This window comes from Myotis davidii, unplaced genomic scaffold, assembly GCF_000327345.1.
Source record: "Myotis davidii unplaced genomic scaffold, ASM32734v1 scaffold46, whole genome shotgun sequence".
NCBI classification, from domain to species: Eukaryota; Metazoa; Chordata; class Mammalia; order Chiroptera; family Vespertilionidae; genus Myotis; species Myotis davidii.
Genome location: NW_006383006.1, coordinates 2,699,893 through 2,723,428, shown reverse-complemented (window position 1 = coordinate 2,723,428; position 23,536 = coordinate 2,699,893). Strand labels below are relative to the sequence as shown.

Here is a 23,536-nt window from a genome sequence, read left to right as displayed (position 1 = left end):
TGCCCTGCTCTGTGCATGACAGGGGAAGGCGCCCCAACTCCCCAATCGGCCCTGCTCTGAGCCCGACCAGGGCCTGCACCTGGGGATTGGGCCTGCCCTCTGCCACCCGGGAGCAGGCCTAAGCCAGCAGGGCGTTATCTCCCAAGGGGTCCCAGACTGCGAGAGGGCACAGGCCAGGCTGAGGGACCCCCCTTCTTACCGAGTGCACAAATTTTTGTGCACTGGGCCTCTAGTAGATTATAACTAAAGAGCTGAACTAGTGTCCAGAAACAGAAAATATTAGCAAATTAGTACTTTGTATCTAGATCAGCGGTCGCCAACCTTTCGGACCTCACGGACTACCAGTTGGCAACCGCTGACTGATCTAGTTGTACCATAAATAATAATCAGTTAAATAGTTTAATTAAGACCTACATTTTGAATACAACTGTTACATACATGTTTCCTCATAACACCTATATCACATTTATCCACAGTCACACCCTCCCCTGTACCCTCTGGGTCTATAATTCTGAAGGGTAAATGCACACACTTTCTCCCCACTTATTCCCCCTGTAGTGGACTAATCTTACTTTCAGTAGTCAGTGTCAAAGTATCCAAGCCTTTCCAAAGAATTATATATACTGCTGCAATAATGGGGATTCTGGGCGTTTCATGACAATGTGGTAGTAATTTACCTACAACTTTTGATAATTTGCCTGAATAATTCCTACTCCAACCCCATCTTAGAGGTAAAATATGTATTAAAAAGGAACTATGTAAATTATGTGAATAAATAAAAATGAAATCAAAAGGATGGAATGTTACTCAACCAATTCCTTAAATACTTCTATACATACAACTCTGGTTAGTGAATGGCCCGAGCATTGCTCTGTCACACCTCAACTGCCAGGGGCCCCTGTGTAAGAACCATGACAGCCCGAACCTCTCTGGGTCTGAAAGATTTCGGTGCTTTACACATCCCTGAAATGTGGCCAAGAAGCCTCCTTGTAATTCTTCCATTACCAACACCCAGACAAATGATCACTTCATGAGAGACATTTACACATGTCTGACAGAATAAGAAAGGAGAGAGGGAAAGGGGCAGATAAAAGGAAAGCTATGCTTATTCTTTCTTTAAAGTCTTCTGAAAAGTGATCTCTGTAAAGATAAAATAACTTGAGAATTTTGTCATTACTAAGACAAAATGAAAATAAAACCATACATTCCCTTCATAGAAAACCTGGCTCCAGGGAGAAACCAAGATGGCAGCATAGGTAAACACCTGAAATTGCTGATTTGCACAACCACTTCAAAAATACAACTAAAAGACAAAACGGACATCATCCAGAACCACAGGAAGGCTGGCTGAGTGGAAATTCTACAACTAGAAGGAAAGAGAAAAGCATACCGAGACTCAGAGGAGGTGCAGAAGTAAAGTGCAGAAGTACAGAGGCACACGTGGAAAGGGGCTGGCAACTGAGGACACAGTTGTCTTTTTCAATTGGGAGGGAGTCTCAAGCTCCCGACTGCTCTGAACTCTAGTTCCGGGCTAGTCTCTGGGGACCCAGACTCACACTGGGAGAAACTGGACTGTCTGGCATCAGTCGGAACTCGAGGGTGGCTTTCTCTCAGAGGTGCTTGCAGCGATTACCTTGGGACACTGAAACCCGGGGCCTCTTAGGGGAGGACTGAGGTTCAGCCATAGCTGCTTGATTCCCTGACACCCCACCCCACCCAAGCTGTGAACAGAGGCTTTTGCATATGAATGACCTGACCCTTTGCAATCTAAAATTACCTAACAAACTGCAGCTGGGTCAGAGAGACCCATAACTTCCAAAAGAAGGCCCAAGGCCCCACAGCAGCTTGCATTGCTTCACAGCTGGGCCTCATCTAGGCACCTCCAAACCCCAAAGAGGAGGAATCTGCAGATCTCTCCATAGCTCCTGCTGGGTAGCCTCAGGAAAAGGCTAAATTAGCACCTCCTTAGTCATCCAAGAGCCAGTGTACCCAGTGGTCAGAGTGGGACCATCCAGATCACAACTCCTTAGATCCATAAAGGATACACTCAGGGGGCAGACTCAGGGAGCACCAAAGCCCCACTGAAGCAAGTCTTGCCCCATAAGGGTGTCTCCAGAACAGAAGTTCTCCCACTGCAGACACAGCTGATTCTCACAGCCAATTGGCCTGGAGGTCAATTCCTTCCAGTGATACCAACTACAGTCAAGGCTTAACTACAACAAAACTGTGCACACAGCGCACAAAGGGGTGTACAAAGAGTGTCTACCTCAGGTAATTGGGGAGGCTGAGCCACTGGGCCCTATAACACACCTAGCACACAAAGCCACCCTATCAACACAGGGAAGCATAAAAAATGTGGAGACAAAGAAACAGGTCACAAATGACAGAAATGGAGGAAAGCAAACTACTGGATATAGACTTCAAAATCACACTTATAAGGTTTTTCAAGAATTTTTTAGAAACCGTCGATAAATTTAGTGAGACCCTCGAGATTATGGAAACGGACCAACTAGAAATTAAGGATACACTAACTGAAATAAAGACTATTATACAGAGATCCAACAGCAGACTAGAGGATCGCAAGAATCAAGTCAAAGATTTGAAATACGAAGAAGTAAAAATCACCCAACCGGAAAAGAAAAAAGAATCCAAAAATATCAAGATAGTGTAAGGAGCCTCTGCGACAACTTCAAGGGAACCAACATCCAAATTATAGGGGTGCCAGAAGAAGAGAGAGAGCAAGATATTGAAAACCTATTTGAAGAAATAATGACAGAAAACTTCCCCCACCTGGTAAAAGAAATAGACTTACAAGTCCAGGAAGCACAGAGAACCCCAAACAAAAGCAATCCAAAGAGGACCACACCAAGACACATAATTAAAATGCCAAGAGCAAAAGACAAAGAGAGAATCTTAAAAGCAGCAAGAGAAAAACAGTTAGTTACCTACAAGGGAGTATCCATAAGATTGTCAGCTGATTTCTCAACAGAAACTATGCAGGCCAGAAGGGAGCGGCAAGAAATATTCAAAGTGATGAATAGTAAGAACCTACAACCAAGATTACTTCACCCAACAAAGCTATCATTCAGAATTGAAGGTCAGATAAAGAGCTTAACAGATAAGAAAAAGCTAAACTTACTTTACCAGCAAAGCTATCATTCAGAATTGAAGGTCAGATAAAGAGCTTCACAGATAAGAAAAAGCTAAAGGAGTTCATCACCACCAAACCAGTATTATATGAAATGCTGAAAGGTGTCCTTTAAGAAGAGGAAGAAGAACAAAAAGGTAAAGATACAAATTATGAACAACAAATATGCATCTATCAACAAGTGAATCTAACAATCAAGTGAATAAATAATCTGATGAAAAGAATGAACTGGTGATTATAATAGAATCAGGGACACAGAAAGGGAATGGACTGACTATTCTTGGGAGGGAAAGGGGTGTGGAGGATGCAGGAAGAGACTGGACAAAAATCGTGCACCTATGGATGAAGACAGTGGGGGTGGGGGTAAGGGCAGAGGATGGGGTGGGAACCGGGTGGAGGGGAGCTATGGGGGAAAAAAAGAGGAACAACTGTAATAATTTGAACAATAAAGATTTAATTTTAAAAAAGAAAGAAAGGAAACCTGGCTCCAGATCCACTTGAAAATTTAAAGACTGTCAAAGGTAGCTGCCTATACTATTCTCTAAGCACTGGCCTGAGTCCTATCCAGACTGCAGGGAGTTACAAAGCTCTGACACTTGGAAAACCTCGTTTTCATTCACATTGTTGTGCTAACATCACCATGAACTTGTTCATCTTTCCCAAATGAAACTCTACCCATTCACCTCTATCTTTTTCTAGCCTCTTTTTTTTCTCAGCATAAGCAATGAGCTCTTACATGTTACATCACTCCGCATGACACAGGGGTAAATTACTAAAGTATCAGCAGAGGTTGTGGTAGTGACAGCAGCCCCCAGCAATGACAGAGCACTTAGTATGTGCCAGGCCCCGAGCTTTGGGCTTCGCATGCCTTATCTCATTTAATCCTCACTATTCAGATGAAGTGGTCTGATTCCAAAGCGTGGGCCTTAAGCATACTGGCTCACTGGCTCCTATCATCATGATGAGCTAGGAGAAAAGATTACTTCCCTATTTTAGAGAAGTAGAATAGGGGGAAGAAAAGGAAAATATAAAACAGTGGTTCCCACATGATTGCTCTCTTTAAGTTTAACTTTTTATAAAAGCAGAGAAACCAAAATTATGCAGCAGAATGCAAACACTTTAAGCGTGAAAATAAACAGACAGAAAATGGGATCTGATATGCTAGAACCCCTATATCCAGAAGACTGTTGCTATTTGAATCGGTATGAATTGATAAGTTCTTAGATCTCACAGACTGTGTCACTATAAAAGCCTAATATAAACAGTTTTTGGAGAGGCAAGGTAGACATAACAAGACTACACAGGCCATGATTAAAATATAGAAAAGCAACATAGCATAATGAAAAGAATACTGATTCTGAAGTAGACATGCTGGGTTCAAATTCCAGTTCTGCCACTTACTGATGGCAAAATCTTGGGCAAGTTACTTAACCTCTCTTCAGCTTTGTTTCTTTACCTGTGAAATGGGAGTAATGATACCAACCTCACGGGTTGTCTTGAGCACAATGCTGACATACGACAGGTGTTCAGTAACGAGGATCTACTTCCCTACTCTATTCCGAAGAACCTGTTCCTCCTCCAGCCTCACTTCCATCAGCCCCAATGCTTTTCCTCCCATTAAGTCTAGTCTGAGACTTTCTGCAGTCCCTAGTCCCCTAGAGACTTGTGCCCATCCATCTCTCTCTATTCCTATTATTATTCTTTGTTTTTAATACACTATCTTTCATACTTCTTCTACTCCTTCCTCCTTTACATTTTACACTCTCAATTCCTGTGAACCATGGTGAAATAGACTTGGAGCAAACACAATTAGCTCTGATAATTATAAAGAAGGATTTGTAAATGATATCATTTGCAAAATGATAGCAAAATGGAAGGAAAAGATTGAACAACTTAAAAGAATATAGGACCCAGACAGACTATATTCCTGGCTTTCTTTTCTAGTAAAGACCTACTTGGCAAACTCTAGCACTATTCCATTTTCCCTAAAAGACCATTTATTAGCTACAGCTACTCATAATTTTCACTACCCTCTCTCTATCCTGAATAAATTGTTTTTGTCTTTTAATTACTGGTCTGTACAAAATTATGAAGGATTATCATTAGGTAAAAGTACCACAGCTTAATTCTCTGGGAATCCAGAGAGTGGAAGCCAGCACTTCTCTCACCTGGCTGTGGAGTGACTCTGTGTCATCCCCAGAAGCACTGGTTGGTTTCTCACCAGTCCCCTTCTCAGTCTGAACTGTGGCATCCTGTTTTCCAGAGTTCTCATCCACTGTACTGGTCCCCTGTTCACACACATTTTTTACAGTCTGGGTCGCTGCTGAAACAGTTTCTGGGATCCATAGGGAAGGCTCTATGGTCTGAATTCCTATGTTATTTTGGCTGGGCCTTTCAATCAAGGTCTTACTAGGTTTTTCCTGATTGGTATTCCACCCTTCTTTCTGGCCGTCTAGCACATCTATCTCCATCGCTTCCTCTTGCAGACTGGATGGCCCCTTTGTGGCCTTCTGCTGGGAGGCAGGAGGCGCAGGGTCTTTGACGGGGCTACTGGGCTTCGTAGTTTGTTGATGCTGCCCGGTCCTTTGGTCACCTTCCAATTCTTCCTTCTCTTCTTCATCTTCAGTACTTGGAAAATGGAGTAAGTTCCCCCTGAGAATCAACCACATAAAGAAACCATGTCAAGTAAGCGCACGTGCATTTACATACGCATGTGCATGCTCATGTGTGCATACTGGCAAGGGGGAACCATAATTTGACAATTTGAGAAATGTGGGGGAGAAAATAAAATGACCAAGAATATTCCCTTATGAGGTTTCTCATCATAATTTCACTCCTATGATGATAAAATTCCACTGTGATGATAAAATAGTCATAATACTTCTTTTCATCACTAACTATAAACTCTGACATAGGAAAATAAATTAAATAAGAAGATATAAAGCCATTATTGAAGTCACAGACAATGAAGGCAGCTTAGGGATCTATTTCACAAAAGCTCAATTAAACAACAAATAACAACAATAAAAATAACAAAAAAGGGGGGGGGGGCCACAAATTAAAAAAAGAACAGTAAATAAAGAAAACAAAAAGGGGGAAAGAAGATCAATTAGGTCAAGGGTCCTCTGACTTTATAAATGATTCTAACATTTCTTAAATGACTACTGGCATTTTAGATACACCTAAGCCTGACCAACAATTTCAGCAAAAGAAGAGATCCTAGCTTCGCAAGCTCTACTAGTATATCTACAACTAACCATTTCAGGATGACTTGGTGTCTCAAGATACAGCCAACTTCTTTTCACTAGACTTACCATTTGGCTGTCAGTGACTTATTCATTTCACTGCATTTGATGAATGTCTCCTGCAAACCAGGTACCATGAAGCTCTAAGGTGCCTGGAGGCTTTAAATGTCTTTAACAATACATCAGAATAAAAAGACCCAGATTAACTCCAAGTGAGCAGGTTACACAGAAACTTGACATTCATGTCTTATTCAAGTTTATACTTAAAACACCCACCACAGGGCTTAATATAAAGTTAAGTGTCTAATGAATGTATTTTAAACAAAAGAATTCATGTTCTCTCAATTGGTTAACTGCACAAAACTACTCTGATTAAATAAGCTAATTGTATAACTAGCAAATGCCCATGTAGAAAATGCCCATAACTTTAAAAAAAAGTCCATAACCTTTGACTTTTAGTAAGTTACAAGTTCAAATGAATAAGTATACTACAAACAACAAACTAATGAATTTTTAGGTTACATTACATGCATAATGGCCAGAATAAAGATAAAAGGATCCATTTTGAACTGACCACAGTAAGATCACATCTGGAACCTGTTTTAGTTTGGGGTGTCATCTATATATATAAAAGCTTAAGCGACCGAATGACCAGTCGACCGGTAGCTATGACACACACCGACCACCAGGTGGCAGATGCTCAACACTGGAGCTGCCCCCGGTGGTCAGTGTACTCCCACAGCGGGAGCACTGCTCAGCTGACCGTTGGGCACCAGACGCCGGGCTCATGGCTGGCAAGTGCAGCTGTGGCGACGCAAGCCTCTCCCACCGTGGCAGTACCAGGCACAGCAGGGCAGGGATCAGCAGGAGCGGTGAGGCGCCCAGCCAGGGCCCAGGCTCCTCCCCAACCACCTGCTGCTTCACGCGCTACTACATCACCCGAGGGGTCCCGGATTGAGAGAGGGCACAGGCCAGGCTGAAGGACCCCACTGGTGCACAAATCCGTGCACCAGGCCTCTAGTATTTTATAATGCATAAGCTGAGATACACCCAAAAGACAACATACAGGATAAAGGATCTACAAACTATGCTGTATGTTGCTGTAAGCATTTGACCAGAGAAAGGTGGAGCAGTTGCCAGCTTGGGAGGAGCTCTTACCATAGGGCCTGCTCTGCTCTGAACCTTGAAGAGAAAAGGGGAGGTTTCTGAGGTTTCTATCATGCTTAGCTCTGTTTATCAAAACTGGAAGTTAGTCCTAGCTGGTGTGGCTCACTGGATGAGTGTGAGCCTGCAGACTGAAGGGTCCCAGGCTCGACTCCAGTCAAGGGCACATGCCAGGGTTGCAGGCTCGATCCCCAGTAGGGGGTGTGCAGGAGGCAGCCGATCAATGATTCTCCCTGATCATTGATATTTCTATCTCTCTCTCCCTCTCCCTTCTACTCTGAAATCAACAAAGGTATATTTAAAACACACACACACAAAAGAACAAAAAACTGGAAGTCAAAGAGGGATTTAGAATAGAGTTCTAACCAAAGGCCTGGTATAAATTGATTGTTATACTTTGTGTCCTGGGTGTCAGGAACCTCAACTGAATGAAATAGATGTTTCAATGAAGAGATAGGAATAAGACCACCAGGAGACAGATGAGTAACACCTACCTCTAACAATGTTTATAAGTGATCTTATTTAAAAACTAGAGGTCCAGTGCATGAAATTCATGCGGGGGGGTGTCTGACTGCTGGTTTAGGCCTGATCCCTAAACGGTAGATGGACATCCCTCTCACAATCTGGGTCCTAACCGCTCACCTGCCTGCCTGATTGCCTCCTAAACGCCTCTGCCTGCTGGTCTGATCGCCCCCTAACTGCCCTCTCCTGCCAGCCTGATCACCCCTAACCGCCTCTGCCTGCCAGCCTGATCATCCCCTAACTGCTCCCCTCCCAGCCTGATCACCCCCTAACTGCTCCCCTCCCAGCCTGATAGCCCCTCACTGCCTCTGCCTGGGTCCCTGCCACAGTGGCTTTGTCCAGAAGACTTCCAGTGTAATTAGCATACAGTGGGGCCTTGACTTACGAGTGTAATTCGTTCTGAGACCGAGCTCGTTAAGGAGCTCGTTAACTCAAATTACTCTGTCAACTCAATGCAAAAAATTGGCCGAGAGACAGCTGGTATCTCAAAAAACTCGTTAGTCGGGACACTCGTAAGTCAAGGCCCCACTGTATTACCTTTTTATTAGAATAGATTATTTAGCACAGTACTAGGTATAAAACAGATGCTCAATCAATATTAGCTGCATAAGACAAAGCAATTAAGGAGATGCAATTCATCTTCTTTATAAACTGAATACTCATGTTTGAATCTTTAAGAACTAACACATTAATAGCTAAGCAATAATGAAAGTGAGTCAAAAATTAGGTGGGACATGACTGGATTAACTATTTTAATAATTCAATTACCATTGTTCCCCAACATAAACAAAAAAAGCTTACTACACATTTTACTTCATAAGCTGCTTATTTAGGATAGAACTTCTGAACAGATATTCACTTCTAAAGCAAAGCCTTGTTTTATTTGAGACATTTAATTCTTAATTGATAAATATTAGGTTGCTTTATTCCCCCCAAATGAGTTAATCAGAAGAATTCTTCTTTCTCTAAAGATTAAATGTGTCTCATTGCAATATTAGCAATATATAGCAGATTCCTATCAAATATTAGAATTTTGGTATTTATAATTCTCATATTAGCATCAGTCAAATGAAATGATGTTAAAATCATAGTCATTTCCCACCCAGGGTCATATAATATATATATATATATAGTTTTGATTGGCAAGATTTGCTGATTAAGACCAACATAGAACAGCTGGTAAAAACCAAAAGCTTAATTACAACACATACTCCAAAAAGTGTTTCCCACTCCTAACAAGTTCATAAATTCTGTAGACATAATAAAGCAACTGAGAAATATCTACCATGAATGTATATATTAATGTCCCAAGAAACAAAAAAGAAGAAATCTTTAGCACCAGAACAAAGTTTTAGAAGACAAGAGAAATCCAATATACTGTAAGAAGGACCACACCCCTCTCTCTTCATTAGTTCCAGCTACACAATTCTATTCTGGTCACTCTATGCCAGATTTAGGCACTGATGCTAAGAAATTCTAGCAGAAAAAGCCTGGGCAAAATTAATCCTAAGTGAAACAGAGAAGAATAAATCTCCATATTTAACAAACTTCTAACTATTCTGTTCTCAGTGTAGATCTGTCTGTAGAGCGACTGAAGCCAAATCCAGCTGGATTGCAGGTCCGTGCCCGCAACCCAAGGTACATGCCCTTGACCGGAATCGAACCCGGGACCCTTAGGTCCCCAGGCCGACGCTCTATCCACTGAGCCAAACCGGTTCGGCGCAGGTCCTTTTTCTATCAAGGCTACACAAAATCCCCAGCAGCTGGGCCTATTGTAAGACAGTCTAATAAAACAGACAGGCAATACAATGCCACTGATAAATTTAGTAATTGCTGGCCATTACCACACCAATTTTGGAACCACACAAAGTGACATTTCACCCAACAAGCTTCTTGATATAATAGAGGATATAATCTGGGCTAGCTGATTCCTAACAATACCAACAAGTTCACATTTAATCATCAGAATGCCCAATAAAAGCACTGACATGTTCCTTCTAAATATTTCTATCAATAAAGAATACAGAAATTATGCTGCAAATAACACTATTAGATACCTAGTGACAAACATTATTATATTCTCTAATTATAAAATCACTAAATTCCAGAGATGACAGATATCATATATCATAATGAAAATAAAAACTTATTTTCATTGTCATTACTTCTTCCCCTATAATAAATATAGGACTCATATATTCCAAACAAATACTCTTCAATTATATCAATAGCAAAGAAATATTTTGTAAATCAAAAAATTTTTTTCGGCTTCAAAGCTGTTCTAAGAAATTATGGAGTAAAGAAATTATAGAAAAATCTTAATTCCATCAGGTCCAACAAAATTTAAATCTGGGATATTAAGCCCAAGCGATGTGGCTCAGTGGTTGAGCGTCAACCTATGAACCAGGTCACAATTCAATTCCCAGTCAGGGCACATGGCCAGGGTTTCAGGCTTGATCCCCAGTAGGGGGGCATGCAGGAGGCACCCAATCAGTGATTCTCTCTCAATATTGATGTTTCTATCTCTCCCTCTCCCTTTCTCTCTAAAGTCAATAAAATATATTTTTTAAATCTGGGATGTTAAGCATTATCTCAGTTTTGCTATGGGAAACTAAACGGAAATTAAAAGTCTGTTAAAAATAAACATTTCCGCCGAAACTGGTTTGGCTCAGTGGATAGAGCGTTGGCTTGCGGACTGAAAGGTCCCAGGATCAATTCCGGTCAAGGGCATGTACCTGGGTTGCGGGCACATCCCCAGTGGGAGATGTGCAGGAGGCAGCTGATCGATGTTTCTCTCTCATCGATGTTTCTAGCTCTCTCTCTCCCTTCCTCTCTGTAAAAAATCAATAAAATATATTAAAAAATGAAAATAAAAAATAAACATTTCCAAACCTAAGAAAAAGAGAATAAATCTTGGAAATATAAAATAATAGTTTCATAAATATATGAAGACTTAATCATTTCAAATTGTTAGAACTGGCAGATAAAGACAAAAAACTATATCTATAAATTACTCAATAAAACTTCTCATGATTATAGCCCAGCCAGCATGGCTTAGTGGTTGAGTATCAACCTATGAACCAGGAGATCACAATTCGATTCCCAATCAGGGCACATGTCCGGGTTGCAGGCTCAATCCCCGGTGGGAGGCATGCAAAAGGCAGCCGATCAATGATTCTGTCTCATCCTTGATGTTTCTATCTCTCGTTCCCTCTTCCTTCCTCTCTGAAATCAATAATATTTTTTTTAAACAAAAACTTCTCATAACTATAAATCTTTATAAATCAATCTAGAATATGCTACAGTCCCTCAGATAATAAAGTAAACTCAAGTTACAAAATAGTAGCACTATATTCTAAATTTTGGTACCACCATTTTATGAATCAATATAAATACAGCCCAGAAGATGCTGTGAAAATAATGCTCACCTGGTAGGTGTGGAGCAGGGGTCCTGACTTTGAGCCTCATCCTCTTGCTGGGTTTCGCAGACACAGCTAAGCAAAGACATGGCCTTCTGGGGACTAAGACAATAAATTAAAGCAATATACTGTGTTAGTTTTGAAACAAAATGAACCTCTGAAGATTATCCTTTGAGGTACAGAGGAAATAAAATCTTTTTTCTGCATCGAAAACTCCAAACTGCCTTACACCAACATCCAGATTCTCAGAGTATTTGTTTCATATTAGCATAATTAAAAACTCTCAAGGAAGATTTGCAGGACATAAGGTGGACAGAGGACTATATTAAATACCATAAAGACACCATCAGAGGGGGTGTGAGGGGGCGAGGGCAGAGTGGAGGGGTCAATGGCGGGGGGGAAAGGGGGACATCTGCAATACTTTCAACAATACACAATCAGCAAGGTCCAGAAATGTAAAAAAAAACTCCATAAGACATAAAGTCCTGTTTCTTCAATAAATAAATTGCTAACTAGCCAGGGCTGAGTTAGTAATTTTTTATACTGGGTGATGAATATACAGTGTTTATTATACTGTTTCTCTACTTTTGTATATGCTTGAAACCTTCAACAGTGAAATGTCTGAGAAAGAAGATGATAGCAAGTTACAGAGCCCAGTTACAGATGACACTTTGTTTTAAAAAAGAGTGGTACTGCCTGGCCAGTGTGACTCAGTGATTGAGTGTCAACCTATGAACCAGGAGGTAATGGGTTCGACATCAGTCAGGGCACATGCCCAGGGTTTCGGGCTCGATCCCCAGTGTGGGACCATGCAGGAGGCGGCCAATCAATGATTCTCTCATCATTTATGTTTCTATCTCTCTCCCTCTCCCTTCCTCTCTGAAATCAATAAAAATATATTTAAAAAGGAGTGGTACTGCTTTACCCAAATACAGAGGAAGCAATGAGCATTTAAAATATTCTAACTGAGCTTACCTCTTTTTTTTATTAATTGAATTTATTGGAGTGACATTGGTTCACAATACCATATGGGTTTCAAGTGTACAATTCAATAAACATCATCTGCATGCTGCGATGAGCACCCCGCATCCGAAGTAAAGCCTCTTTCTGCCCCCATCTCCCCACCTTTGCCAGCCTCCACCTAGCCACTACCCCCCTCTCCCTCAGGCTATCATTGCACTGTTGTCTGTGTCTATGTGTGATATATATATGTTTTTGGGCTAATCCCTTCACCTTCTTTCACCCAGCACCCCCAACTTACTCCCCTCTGACAGCTATCAGTTGGTTCCATGTATCCATGCCTCTGTTTCTATTTTGTCAATTTATTTTCTTCATTAGACTCCACATGTGAGGTCATATGGTTTTTGTCTTTCTCTGACTGGCTTATTTCACTTAGCATAATAATCTCCAGATCCATCCATTCTGTCACAAATGGTAAGATTTCCAGCAGCTCAGTTGGTTAGAGCAGCAATAGCCAACCTTCTGGACCTCACGGACCAGGAGTGGTTCACAGACCACTGGTTGGTGACCACTGGGTTAGAGTATTGTCTCGATACACCATGGTTGCAGGTTTAATCCCAGTTCAGGGCACATACAAGAATCAACCAGTGAATGCATAAATAAGTGGATCAACAAATCAATGTTTTCTCTCTCTCGAAAATTAATAAATTAAAAAAAAACTTTTCAAGAGCTTACTTTAAATGATTTATTATACACCCAATGGTAAAATGAATAGTCAAACACTTTTAAAATTTAGATTCTCATATACAAAATTTGCTTCACAACAATACCAATGAATTTCTCCTCATCCTATGATCCACCAATCCAATCATGTGCCTCAAGTATTTTCCCAACCCTACATCCCTTCCAAAGGGTTTGGGAAGCTTTAGCAGCATATTCTGGTCCCTTTCAATGGGCACATGTACAGACCAATAACAAGTTATATCTAGTATGTAATTCTGTTAAAACCAGAGAGATCAAGAATAAACTTTTTTTTTTCAACTTGTAAGACTATATATCATTAGTCTTCAACTTGTAAGGACCCTAAGGTACCTATTTTTTAGATTAAATATGTAAGAGCCCAGAGTACAACTAATCTCTCTAACATATAGCTAAGTACAGATCAAAGGAGTTAGACAGGGGCCAGAAACTTGAAGGTCAAATTTAGTCCACACATAGGCCTTATTTGACCCACCAAACAGGAGTTGAACCCCGACTATCCTCCTCCCCAGCCTTTCAAATAGGGCTGGTGTTCAGTTGGCCGTCATCCTCAGCACTTCAAGGTCTTGCACTTAGCCCGCTTTACTTATTTATAGTACCTGCTTAGCCTGATTTAAACATTCTCACCTATATTTCACAAACTGCTGCTACTGTTTTCATGCCAGAAACCAATAAAACAATTTTACTCTCACAGCCACCAGATGGCAAAGCTTACCCACCAGAGCCTCCGGATGGAGTCATACTCATGCTCAAAGCATCACAGCCTTCATGACAAAGCAAAAATAACAGTTCAACGCAGCAGCAAATTTGGCAAACAGAAGAGAAAATGGCCTGAGGCTGCGGCTGAGTAGAGGGTCTCAGAGGAACAAGGTCTAAGCCTATCTCTTGTTAAAGCCTCCATTGCCTCACCAAAGCAACAACAAAAAAAGGTTAAAAAAAAAAAAAAAGGACGCTGTCCCACATGAACAAAAGGGAGAAAGGAAAACACCTTTAAATATCTTAGTTCCAAGTATAGCAAAAGCTTTATTAGACTTAAGAAAGCCTATATTAGATTCAACACATTGTTAAATCCTTTATGCTGGAGTTATATTTTAAGTTTCATTCCTCTCTTGATAAATCATCTTCCCTGCAGTACAGCGGCTTTGTATATTGAATTCCTCTAAATAGCAACCAGCTCTAGTTACCTGGCAACAGCCTCAGCAACAACAGTGGATCCATTTTTTCTTTCACCAATTGCAGGCTCTTAATAAAAACAGAAGCAAGGAAAGGAAAGAAAAAGAGAATTCAGTTAATATTACACCAAAAAAACCTGTTCTACTAGTACGTATTTGCAACAAATAACAAAAAGAAATGGGTAAGAATAATAAGGAAACAGAAAAAGATTTATAATTTAATTAGAGGCCTGGTGCACAAAAATCGTGCACAGGTATGGTCCCTAGGCCTGACCTGCAATTAGGGCCATCTTTCCCAGCTGCCCACAGCCAGCCCTGCCCCCCACCGCCACCCCCCGCCCCCGGTCCCCTGTTTGCCATCAGGTGATCGGTGCCTAATGGCCAGGGAAAGGGACCAACAAAGAGCCTGCTCGCCAGCCCCGCCCCTGCTGCAGGTCACCCTCTGTGTGTGGGGCGACCAGCAGGGCAGGGACCTTGGCCTGGTGCCACCCTCATCCCCTACCACCCATCCCCAGTTCGCCATCAGGCGATTGGAGCCTGCCGGCGGGAAAGGGACTGAGAGGTGGTACAAGTTTCTCTCACTTCTATCAGTAAATTTTTTTCAAACTTCCTACAGATGACTAATCAGTTTGTTCAGAAACAGAATGAAGCAGTAACATTTAAAGATGAATCTCAACTATCTTGTCTCATACAAGAATTTTTAAAATATGTACTTAAAAATACTAACTTAAAAATCAAATAAATTTAAAATAAACAAGAAAAGTTTAATAAGATAAATTATGTAGGAAAATGTCTTTGGATGCAAATTTTAAATAGAGTGCAGTTTTATGAGAACCCACACATAGAAAGTACTCAAGTTCTTCCTAACGTTCTTTGGAGACAGATAATTGAAAAACAACATTTTCAAAAAAGGGGTGGCTCAGTTGGTTGAAATGTCATCCCATGCACCAAAGGGCTGTGGTTCAATCCCAGTCAGGGTACATGCCTGGGTTGCAGTTCAATCCCCTGTTGGGGCTCATGTAGGAGGCAGCCAATCGATATTTCTCTCTTACATAGATATTTATTTCTCTCAATCCCTTCCTCTCTCTTTAAAAAATAAAAAAATAAAAATCAATGAGGAAATATATCCCTGGGTGAGGATTTAAAAAAAAGAAGAAATAGAAAAAGAATCAATAATAATACTGAAAAGAATCCCATATTTTCAAAGTAATGTCACTAATATCAAGGGATTAAAATTTATTCACTGACAATTTATTCCAGCCTCAGAAAAAAATAACAAATACTTTTAAAATTTCTACAATTTCATGACCCAACATAATCTAAATAGTCTACCAAGGAGGCAGCTGAAGTTCAGTGGTTAAAGCCCTAGCTCTGAAACAGAAGCCTGGCTCAGGCTCTGGCCCCAGCACTTAGCAGTACCACCTGGGAGTAAACGCCTCCATCTTCTGAGTCCGTTTTCTCTCCTATAAGAGAGAGAAAACAGGGCCACCCTCACAGGTTTGTTGAGGGGATGAGATGAGTGAAATTTTGAGTATGGTGCCTGATTCTATGCTCCTATTATCTGAAAAGTAATAATATGGTCATCCTTAACATTTAGCTTCATTTAAATTCTTTCCAATTGTAATCTCAAATCTAAAGAATCAAGACTACTACATACTCTCTCTCTCTTTTTTTTAAATATATTTTATTGATTTTTTTACAGAGAGCAAGGTAGAGAGATAGAGAGTTAGAAACATCAATCAGCTGCCTCCTGCACATCTCCCACTGGGAATGTGCCCGCAACCCAGGTACATACCCTTGACCGGAATCGAACCTGGGACCTCTCAGTCCGCAGGCCGACGCTCTATCCACTGAGCCAAACCGGTTTCGGCTACATACTCTCTTAATAAGCTCTACTTGATTTCAAAAAAGATGATAAGGATAGAAACATGTAATACTTTAATTTATACTGAGGTTCTAAGATTCAAACCAATAAGCTCTGAGAAGCAGAATAGCACTGTAATTTGAAACTGGACTTCTGGTTCTTGGAACTAGTTTGAATTAAGGAACCACATTAAATATTTGTATGACTCTAAGAAAGGTGCTCAACTGGCCTGTGCCTCAGTTTCCCCAACTGTAAAATGTAGACAATAATGGGATCTTCAAAAAAAACACAACTTTACCAGTTTGTCAGGAGATTTAGTGAGCTGTACATGTAAAATGCCTGGTGTATAGTAAGAACTGAAAATCTATTTAGGTAACATTTTTCTTTGTTCTCAAAGAATGAAAAATCCCTCTTATTCAAGTTTACTCACTCTACTAGTGGTCTTTTTTATCATTATTATTATCATTATTTCAGAGAGAAAGGGAGAGGGAGAGAGACAGAACATCAATGATGACAGAGAACCATCGATCACCCCCGCTGGGGACCGAGCCCACAACCTGGATATGTGCCTCAACCAGGAACCAAACCGAGACCCCCTGGCTCATAGGTCGATGCACAACCACTGAGCCACACCGGCCTATTAGTGGTCTTTGAAAGCTTTCCCTCACAACTCCCTCAGGGGCCTGGTTCATCAACTATTTCCCCTATTCCCTCACTTTTAATCCATCTCTCTTTTGGATATTTCTATTCAGTCTATATACCTGATTAGACTTCGAAGTCTAAAAATGAAAAATCTCCTTTAATCCTGCATTGCCCTCTAACTTTCCATATTTAACAAAAACTTCTTAAGAGAAGAATACATTTGCTGCCTCTTCTCCCATCATGCCTCAACTACATTCAGTAGCTCCCATCCAAACCACTATACTGATATAGTTCTTGCTAGAGTCACCAAATGGATCCTAATTGCCAAACCCAATGTACTTTAGAAATATCTTACTAGACCTCACTTCTGTATCTGACATTGTTTTCTTCTTGTAACTTTCCTCCCCATAGCCATCCCTGGCTTTATATTCTCTTAGCCAACTTCTCTGAATGTTACTTTACAATCTCTTTTAAGACTTCTTCCTTTTCTAACTCCATTAAACTGCATTTACAAACTACTTAGCAAAAAAATGTATAATCTTTGGAGTCAGATATGATTCAAACTCCAGCTCTACTTCTTACCAGTTATTGTGACCATAGATTTATAACTTTATAAAATCTCTCTTGGTCTGTTTTCTCATCAATAAAATGGAAATAGGATTATCTATATGAAGCGCTATCATGAAAACTAAACACAGATGTAGAATCATCCGGTATTTTTTTCCTCCCCCTTACTTCTATATTCAACTGGTCCCAAGTTGTCCCTATTCTACTACCTACCTCTCAAATTCATCCCTTATCTCCATCCCCACTATTAATGACCCCAATTCCTGGTTAAAGACTCAGTTTGCCAGGTAGAAGAACAGGAAATGGGCAAGGCAAGGAATGATACATAGAAGCCCAAGTTTTGAAACACTCAGCTGATCTATTTATTTATTCATTTACTTATCTATCTTCACCCGAGGATATGTTTATTGATTTTAGAAAGAGAGGAAGGGGAAGAGGGAGAGGGAGAGAACCATTAATGTGAGAGAGAAACATGGACTGGTTGCTTCCCATACGTACCCCAACCAGAGATTCAACTCACAACCTAGGTCTGTACTAAAGGGAATTGAACCTGCAACCTTTTGGTGTATGGGATGACACTCCAAGCAACTGAGTCACCAGGCCAGGGCTCAGCTGATCCTTTTAAAAAAGCAAATCCAGTCTTATTATTCCCTTGCCTAAAATTTTTCAGCTTCTCACCATGATATAAAAGGCCTTTCAGAATCTGGTCTCTACCTTACAGCCACTCCCTTGTACCTTCTCTGTATTTTAGCCAAATAACTTGCAATTAATGTGGGAAATAGTCAACATAAACCTACAATGTGAATCCACAATCTCAAATTTTCTACCCTCTTCGGAACTGTCTCTGAAAATGGAAGCCAATTACTTAATATCAACACAGGTTTAATGCAGAGATACAACCGGAACCATAGAAATTATAAAATGGAGCATCTTCGTCTTAGCTGGTTTGGCTCAGTGGATAAAGTGTTGGCTTATGGACTAAAGGGTCCCAGGTTCGATTCCAGTCAAGGGTACATGCTCAGGTTGTGGGCTCGATCCCCAGTAGAGGCTGCACAGGAGGTATCCAATCAATGATTCTTTCTCATCATTGATGTTTCTTTCTATCTCTCCCTCTCCCTTCCTCTCTGAAAACAATAAAAATATATTTTAAAATAAAAAAATAAAACAAAATGGAGCATCTTCAGTAACATTGACAGTGACTGGCCAAAGGCAAAGAATTAAATATATGACAATAATATTTTACAAATACATTTATAATTATAAAAGTATAACTAGAAAAAATATAACCACTACTTCCCAGCTGATCTGGAGCTACTAATTACCCAAGATTAACATAAACTTACTTTCCAGACTAAACTGCAAAGATTCTTCACTCGCCTCCGCCTCAGGACTGACCAGTTTCATTCTCAGACACAATTTATCATCCATTTCTGGGACAGCCCCAGAATCTTCTTTTTCATTCCCAAGTATAGGATCATTAGTTTCCACCACGCTTTCAGACATGACATCACTGGTTGCTGTGGTGCTTTCTGGATAGTTGCTAATATCTGAAAGAAGAAAGGCAAGAGATAGAAAGAAAGAACACTAAAATGCAAACAAAAAACAATAACTCAAGGTTGTCAATTTGCCTGTTTGGCTCCACAGCTCTGCAGGATTGAAAGGGAGTTCCTAGGTTAGATCCTGTCACAAGTATCAACAACTACACACTAATATTAACACCTGGTCTTAGGAGCAACAGGATTCAGTTCCACTTCTGCATCTGGACAAAGGATGCTGCATGAGCCCTCAGCCAATGCCAGCATGAGGCATAGGTAGCAGGACACTCCAGACGGCATGACTGTTACCTCCCAGCACTGACTAGAGAAAAAAAATCGGTTAATGTAGAAGATTACTGGCTGCTTTAGGGAAGGAGGATCTATGTTTTCTTGCCTTATCAAGCAGCAGACTGATCAGCCAAGGTACTGAATTAATAGTATTTCTACCCTACCTGTACTCCCTTCCTTATAAGAGCTCTATATCATTGTTTAGCACTCAGATTTCACTACCTTGCAAGTAATAGGATAAAATCCCTAGAATTTTTTTTTCTTTTTTCCTTCTACCTTTTCTCTCCTCTCATCACCACTCACTATCATAAGGGAGTAAACTCATGAAATCAGACATCACAACCTTATTCTTCCGAAGACAAAAATCAACCTTATGAGGAAGATTCAACTCCTCAGATCTAAAAGAAGTAAACCAGTATTTTCCAAACAACCAGTGAATAATGCTTAAAATCATGCTGGGGGAGGGGGAGAGATCAACCAAAGGACTTGTATGCATGCATATAAGCATAAGTGATGGATGTGGACAACAGGGGGTGAGGGTGAGGGCAGGACTGGGGGGATGAGGGGACATTGCGGGGATAAGGACACACTTGTAATATCTTATTCAAAAAGGGGGGGGGGAATCACTTGCATAAAAAATAATATCTCAAAAATTCTGCTTGAAGCGGCATTACATTTACTCACTTACCAATAGGAGTGCTGTGTCTCCTGGGCTCTAATTTTAGGTGCCCAGCAAGAGGTGGAGTTGCACCAGCCAATGGTGGGATAATATCACCTTCTTTAGGCAAAGTGAAATGAAATGGAGTTTCTGGAGGAAAAAATAAATAAACAAGAAGGAAACCAAAACAGAAGTATTAAAAAAAAGCAAAAGTAAAGAGAACTGCAAGAAATATTTAAATTATTCTTTTTCCAAATTCTGCCTCATTCCCAACCCCCCTCAAGAGGCCTCCCAACCAATTTCCTACTGTTCTCTCGCTTTCTTTACAGCCATCAACAACAGGACTAACATAAAGTAGACAACCAAAGAAAGGCAAATAGAGGAAGCCCAAAGTTTGGAGGGTCTGAGGAACACGTGAACATAAGAACATCTGAGCTCCAAGATAGCACATTTGGGAATTCTCAGTAATACAAACTTGGGTAGTTTCAAGTCTAGACTTTCTCATTTTGTGCAATGTTAACCCAAGGAGTTAATTTATAAGCTTTAGCAATCTGTAACATCCTCTAGTTGAAGTCTGATGGTAATACTTGTAATTTACAATCTACTCAAAGAGATGACAAAGGATCTCATGGGCCAAAGTACTTCAATATACTCATTGGTTCTAACATAGAAATCTATGGGTTTCATGGTTCAGCAATACTGACCAGCATTCACTCTAGAACAGTGAGACAAAATACCACATGTGGACGCACACCTACAGTGTGATTGAAACTTTGGGGCCCATGAGCAGAAGTCGGTATTTTGTGGAAGAGCCACACTCAAGGGGCCAAAGAGCCGCATGTGGCTCGTGAGCCGCAGTTTGCCGGCCACTGCCACAGTAATAATATTCATATCAACATCTCTGCACAACAGTAAGTCTCACATATATGAGCACTCCAGTATACACATTTTTGGTTAGTCATTATAAAATTAATGTAAACAGCCCTAGCTGGTTTGGCTCAGCGGATAGAGCGTAGGCCTGCGGATGAAGGGTCTCCGGGTTCAATTCTGGTCAAGGGCACATGCCCAGGTTGCGGGTTTGATCCCCAGTTGGGGGTGTGCAGGAGGCAGCCAATCAATGATTCTCTCTCATCATTAGTGTTTCTATCTTTCTCTCCCTTTCTCTCTGAAATCAACGCAAATATATTTTTCAAATAAATAAAATTAATGTAAACATAAAACATGTCAAAATACAAAAAACTTTGACAAGAGAAAATTCTGAGATGTCCTAAATTTAACACAATTCTGATACTCTCTACCTGGAGATAGCATCAGATCCCACAAGTTAAAGGCTCAGTCCCACAAGACCATCCCCACGTCAGATGCCAGTAGCAAGTTCAAGTTGTTACCTGTGCTATAACTGGCTTCACATTATAGATTCCCATACCCTCCTTATTAGGTTCAATTCATCCGCTGGTGCTACTCAGGATACTCAGAGAAAAAGTTTACCAGTTTACTATAAAGTCACAGATTAACAGCTAGATAAAGCAGTACACAGGGTGAGGTCCAGAGGTTTTGATAGCAGGAGATTCTGTGGAACTGGGATGAGATACCATCCAGGATCACTTACCTACTAGGTTGCTTACCAAGTCTTGTTCAAGAGTTTTTGTAGAGCTGAGCCAGTGTGGCTCAGTGGTTGAATGTCAACCTATGAACCAGGAAGTCACAGTTCAATTCCAGGTCATGGCATATGCCCAGGGTTGCGGGCTCAACCCCCAGTGTGGGGCATTCAGGAGGCAGCGATCAAGGATTCTCTCTCATCATTGATGTTTTTATCTCTCTCTCCCTCTCTCTTCCTCTCTGAAATCAATAAAAATATTTTTTTTACAAAAAGAGTTTTTGTGCACCCAGCCTGCATGGCTCAGTGGTTGAGCATCGACCTATGAACCAGGAGGTCACAGTTCGATTCCTGGTCAGGGCACATACCCAGTTGCGGGCTGGTCCCCAGTGTAGGGTGTCCAGGAGGCAGCCAATCAGTGATTCCCTTTCATCAATGATGTATCTATCACTCTTCCTCTCTGAAATCAATAAAAATATATATTTTTTTAAAAGAGTTTTTGTAGAGCTTGAATATCCAGCCCCTCTCCTCCCAGGAGTCAAGGGGTAGGGTTGAAAGTTCTACCCTTTAATAATTGCTGGGTCTTGCTCTAGCTAGTTTGGCTCAGTGGATAGAGTGCTGGCCTGTGGACTGAAGGGTCCCAGGTTCGATTCCAGTCAAGGGCACGTATTTGGGTTGCAGGTTCCCCGGCCCTGGTCAGGGTGCGTGCAGGAGGCAACCAATCGATGTGTCTCTCTCACATGGATGTTTCTCTCTGTCTCTCCCTCTCCCTTCCACTCTCTAAAAATCAATGGAAAAATATCCTCAGGTGAGTCTTAACAAAATAATAATAATAATAATAATCACTTAGTCTTCACTGTGAACAGCCCCATCCTGAGGCTATACAGGGATCTACCCTAAATCACTCAGCACAAACCCAGTTGTGACTAAAAGGGCTTGTTCTGAATAACAAAAGCTATTCCTTTCACTTCAAAAATAACAAGGGTTTTAGGAGCTCTGTGCAGGAACCAGATGAAGAACAAATACATTTCTTATTATATTACATTTTCTTCTTTCATCTTTTCCCACTCCACTCCTATCTTTATTTTTTAATACATTTTTATTGATTTCAAAGAGGAAGGGAGAGGGAGAGAGAGATAGAAACATCAATGATGAGAGAGAATCATTGATTGGCTGCCTCTTGGACACCCCACACTAGAGATGGAGCCCACAACCCTGTGCCCTGACTGAGAATTGAACTATGACCTCCTGCTTCATAGGTTGGCACTCAACTACTGAGCCACACCGGCCGGGCCATTCCTATCTATCCTTTATTACCTTTAATATCAAGCACGTTGATACTGTTTTTCCTCAAAAATCACAAGACAACAACAAAAACATCTCTTACATCTATATGTAAGAGAAAATGAATTAGTAATCTGAAGGAATGAAAAGGGAAAATGAATGGGCTTTAGAAATAAAGGATAAAAAATATATATGCTCAGCTAAAGGAACTGTAAAGAATATGAGTGGAGAATTTCAACATCACATCTAAATGGCAAAGAATTCCACCACAGTTATAGAAAAAAGAGGAATGGGCCAGTAGATAAGCATTCATTCTCTGGCAGTTCCTTCAAAAGCAAGCCCTTTACGTTACTAAAGAAGAATTTAGAAAAGATATAGAAACTAAAAAACAAGTATCTCACAAAGCATCATACATTCCGAAGATTTATTTCAAAGAACTTTTCATTCCTGGAACAACCGCCTGCTCTCTTCACAGGAACTATCTATCTCTCATATTATGATTGACCATACAGACTTTTGAAAATCCTTCTATGCGACAAACCATAATATACAAATATAACGCGAAGCATTAAAAAGTGCTTAAAAGTATTTGTTTCCTTTGCATGGTACTAGATAAAACTTCATGAAGTTATCTTAACACCAATAATGTAACTGCATTACTACAACCTAATGGAAAATTGAGTATTTTACAGGCAGCACTGACACCATCTCT

The 23,536-nt window shown here is 40.6% G+C and overlaps 1 protein-coding gene across 4 annotated transcripts in view; it reads right to left on the bottom strand.

The window, feature by feature from the left end:
* Positions 1–23,536, bottom strand: part of TP53BP1 (tumor protein p53 binding protein 1) — a 110,229-nt gene that overhangs the window by 23,181 nt on the left and 63,512 nt on the right. For all 4 annotated transcript variants that reach the window (XM_006778024.2, XM_006778023.2, XM_006778026.2 and 1 more), the window contains exons 13-17: positions 19,974–20,093; positions 18,806–19,009; positions 14,402–14,459; positions 11,508–11,600; positions 5,317–5,800 (exon numbers count right to left, since the gene is read on the bottom strand). In XM_006778024.2, the coding sequence (XP_006778087.1) occupies positions 5,317–5,800; positions 11,508–11,600; positions 14,402–14,459; positions 18,806–19,009; positions 19,974–20,093 (959 nt within the window). The remainder of the gene's footprint in view (positions 1–5,316; positions 5,801–11,507; positions 11,601–14,401; positions 14,460–18,805; positions 19,010–19,973; positions 20,094–23,536) is intronic.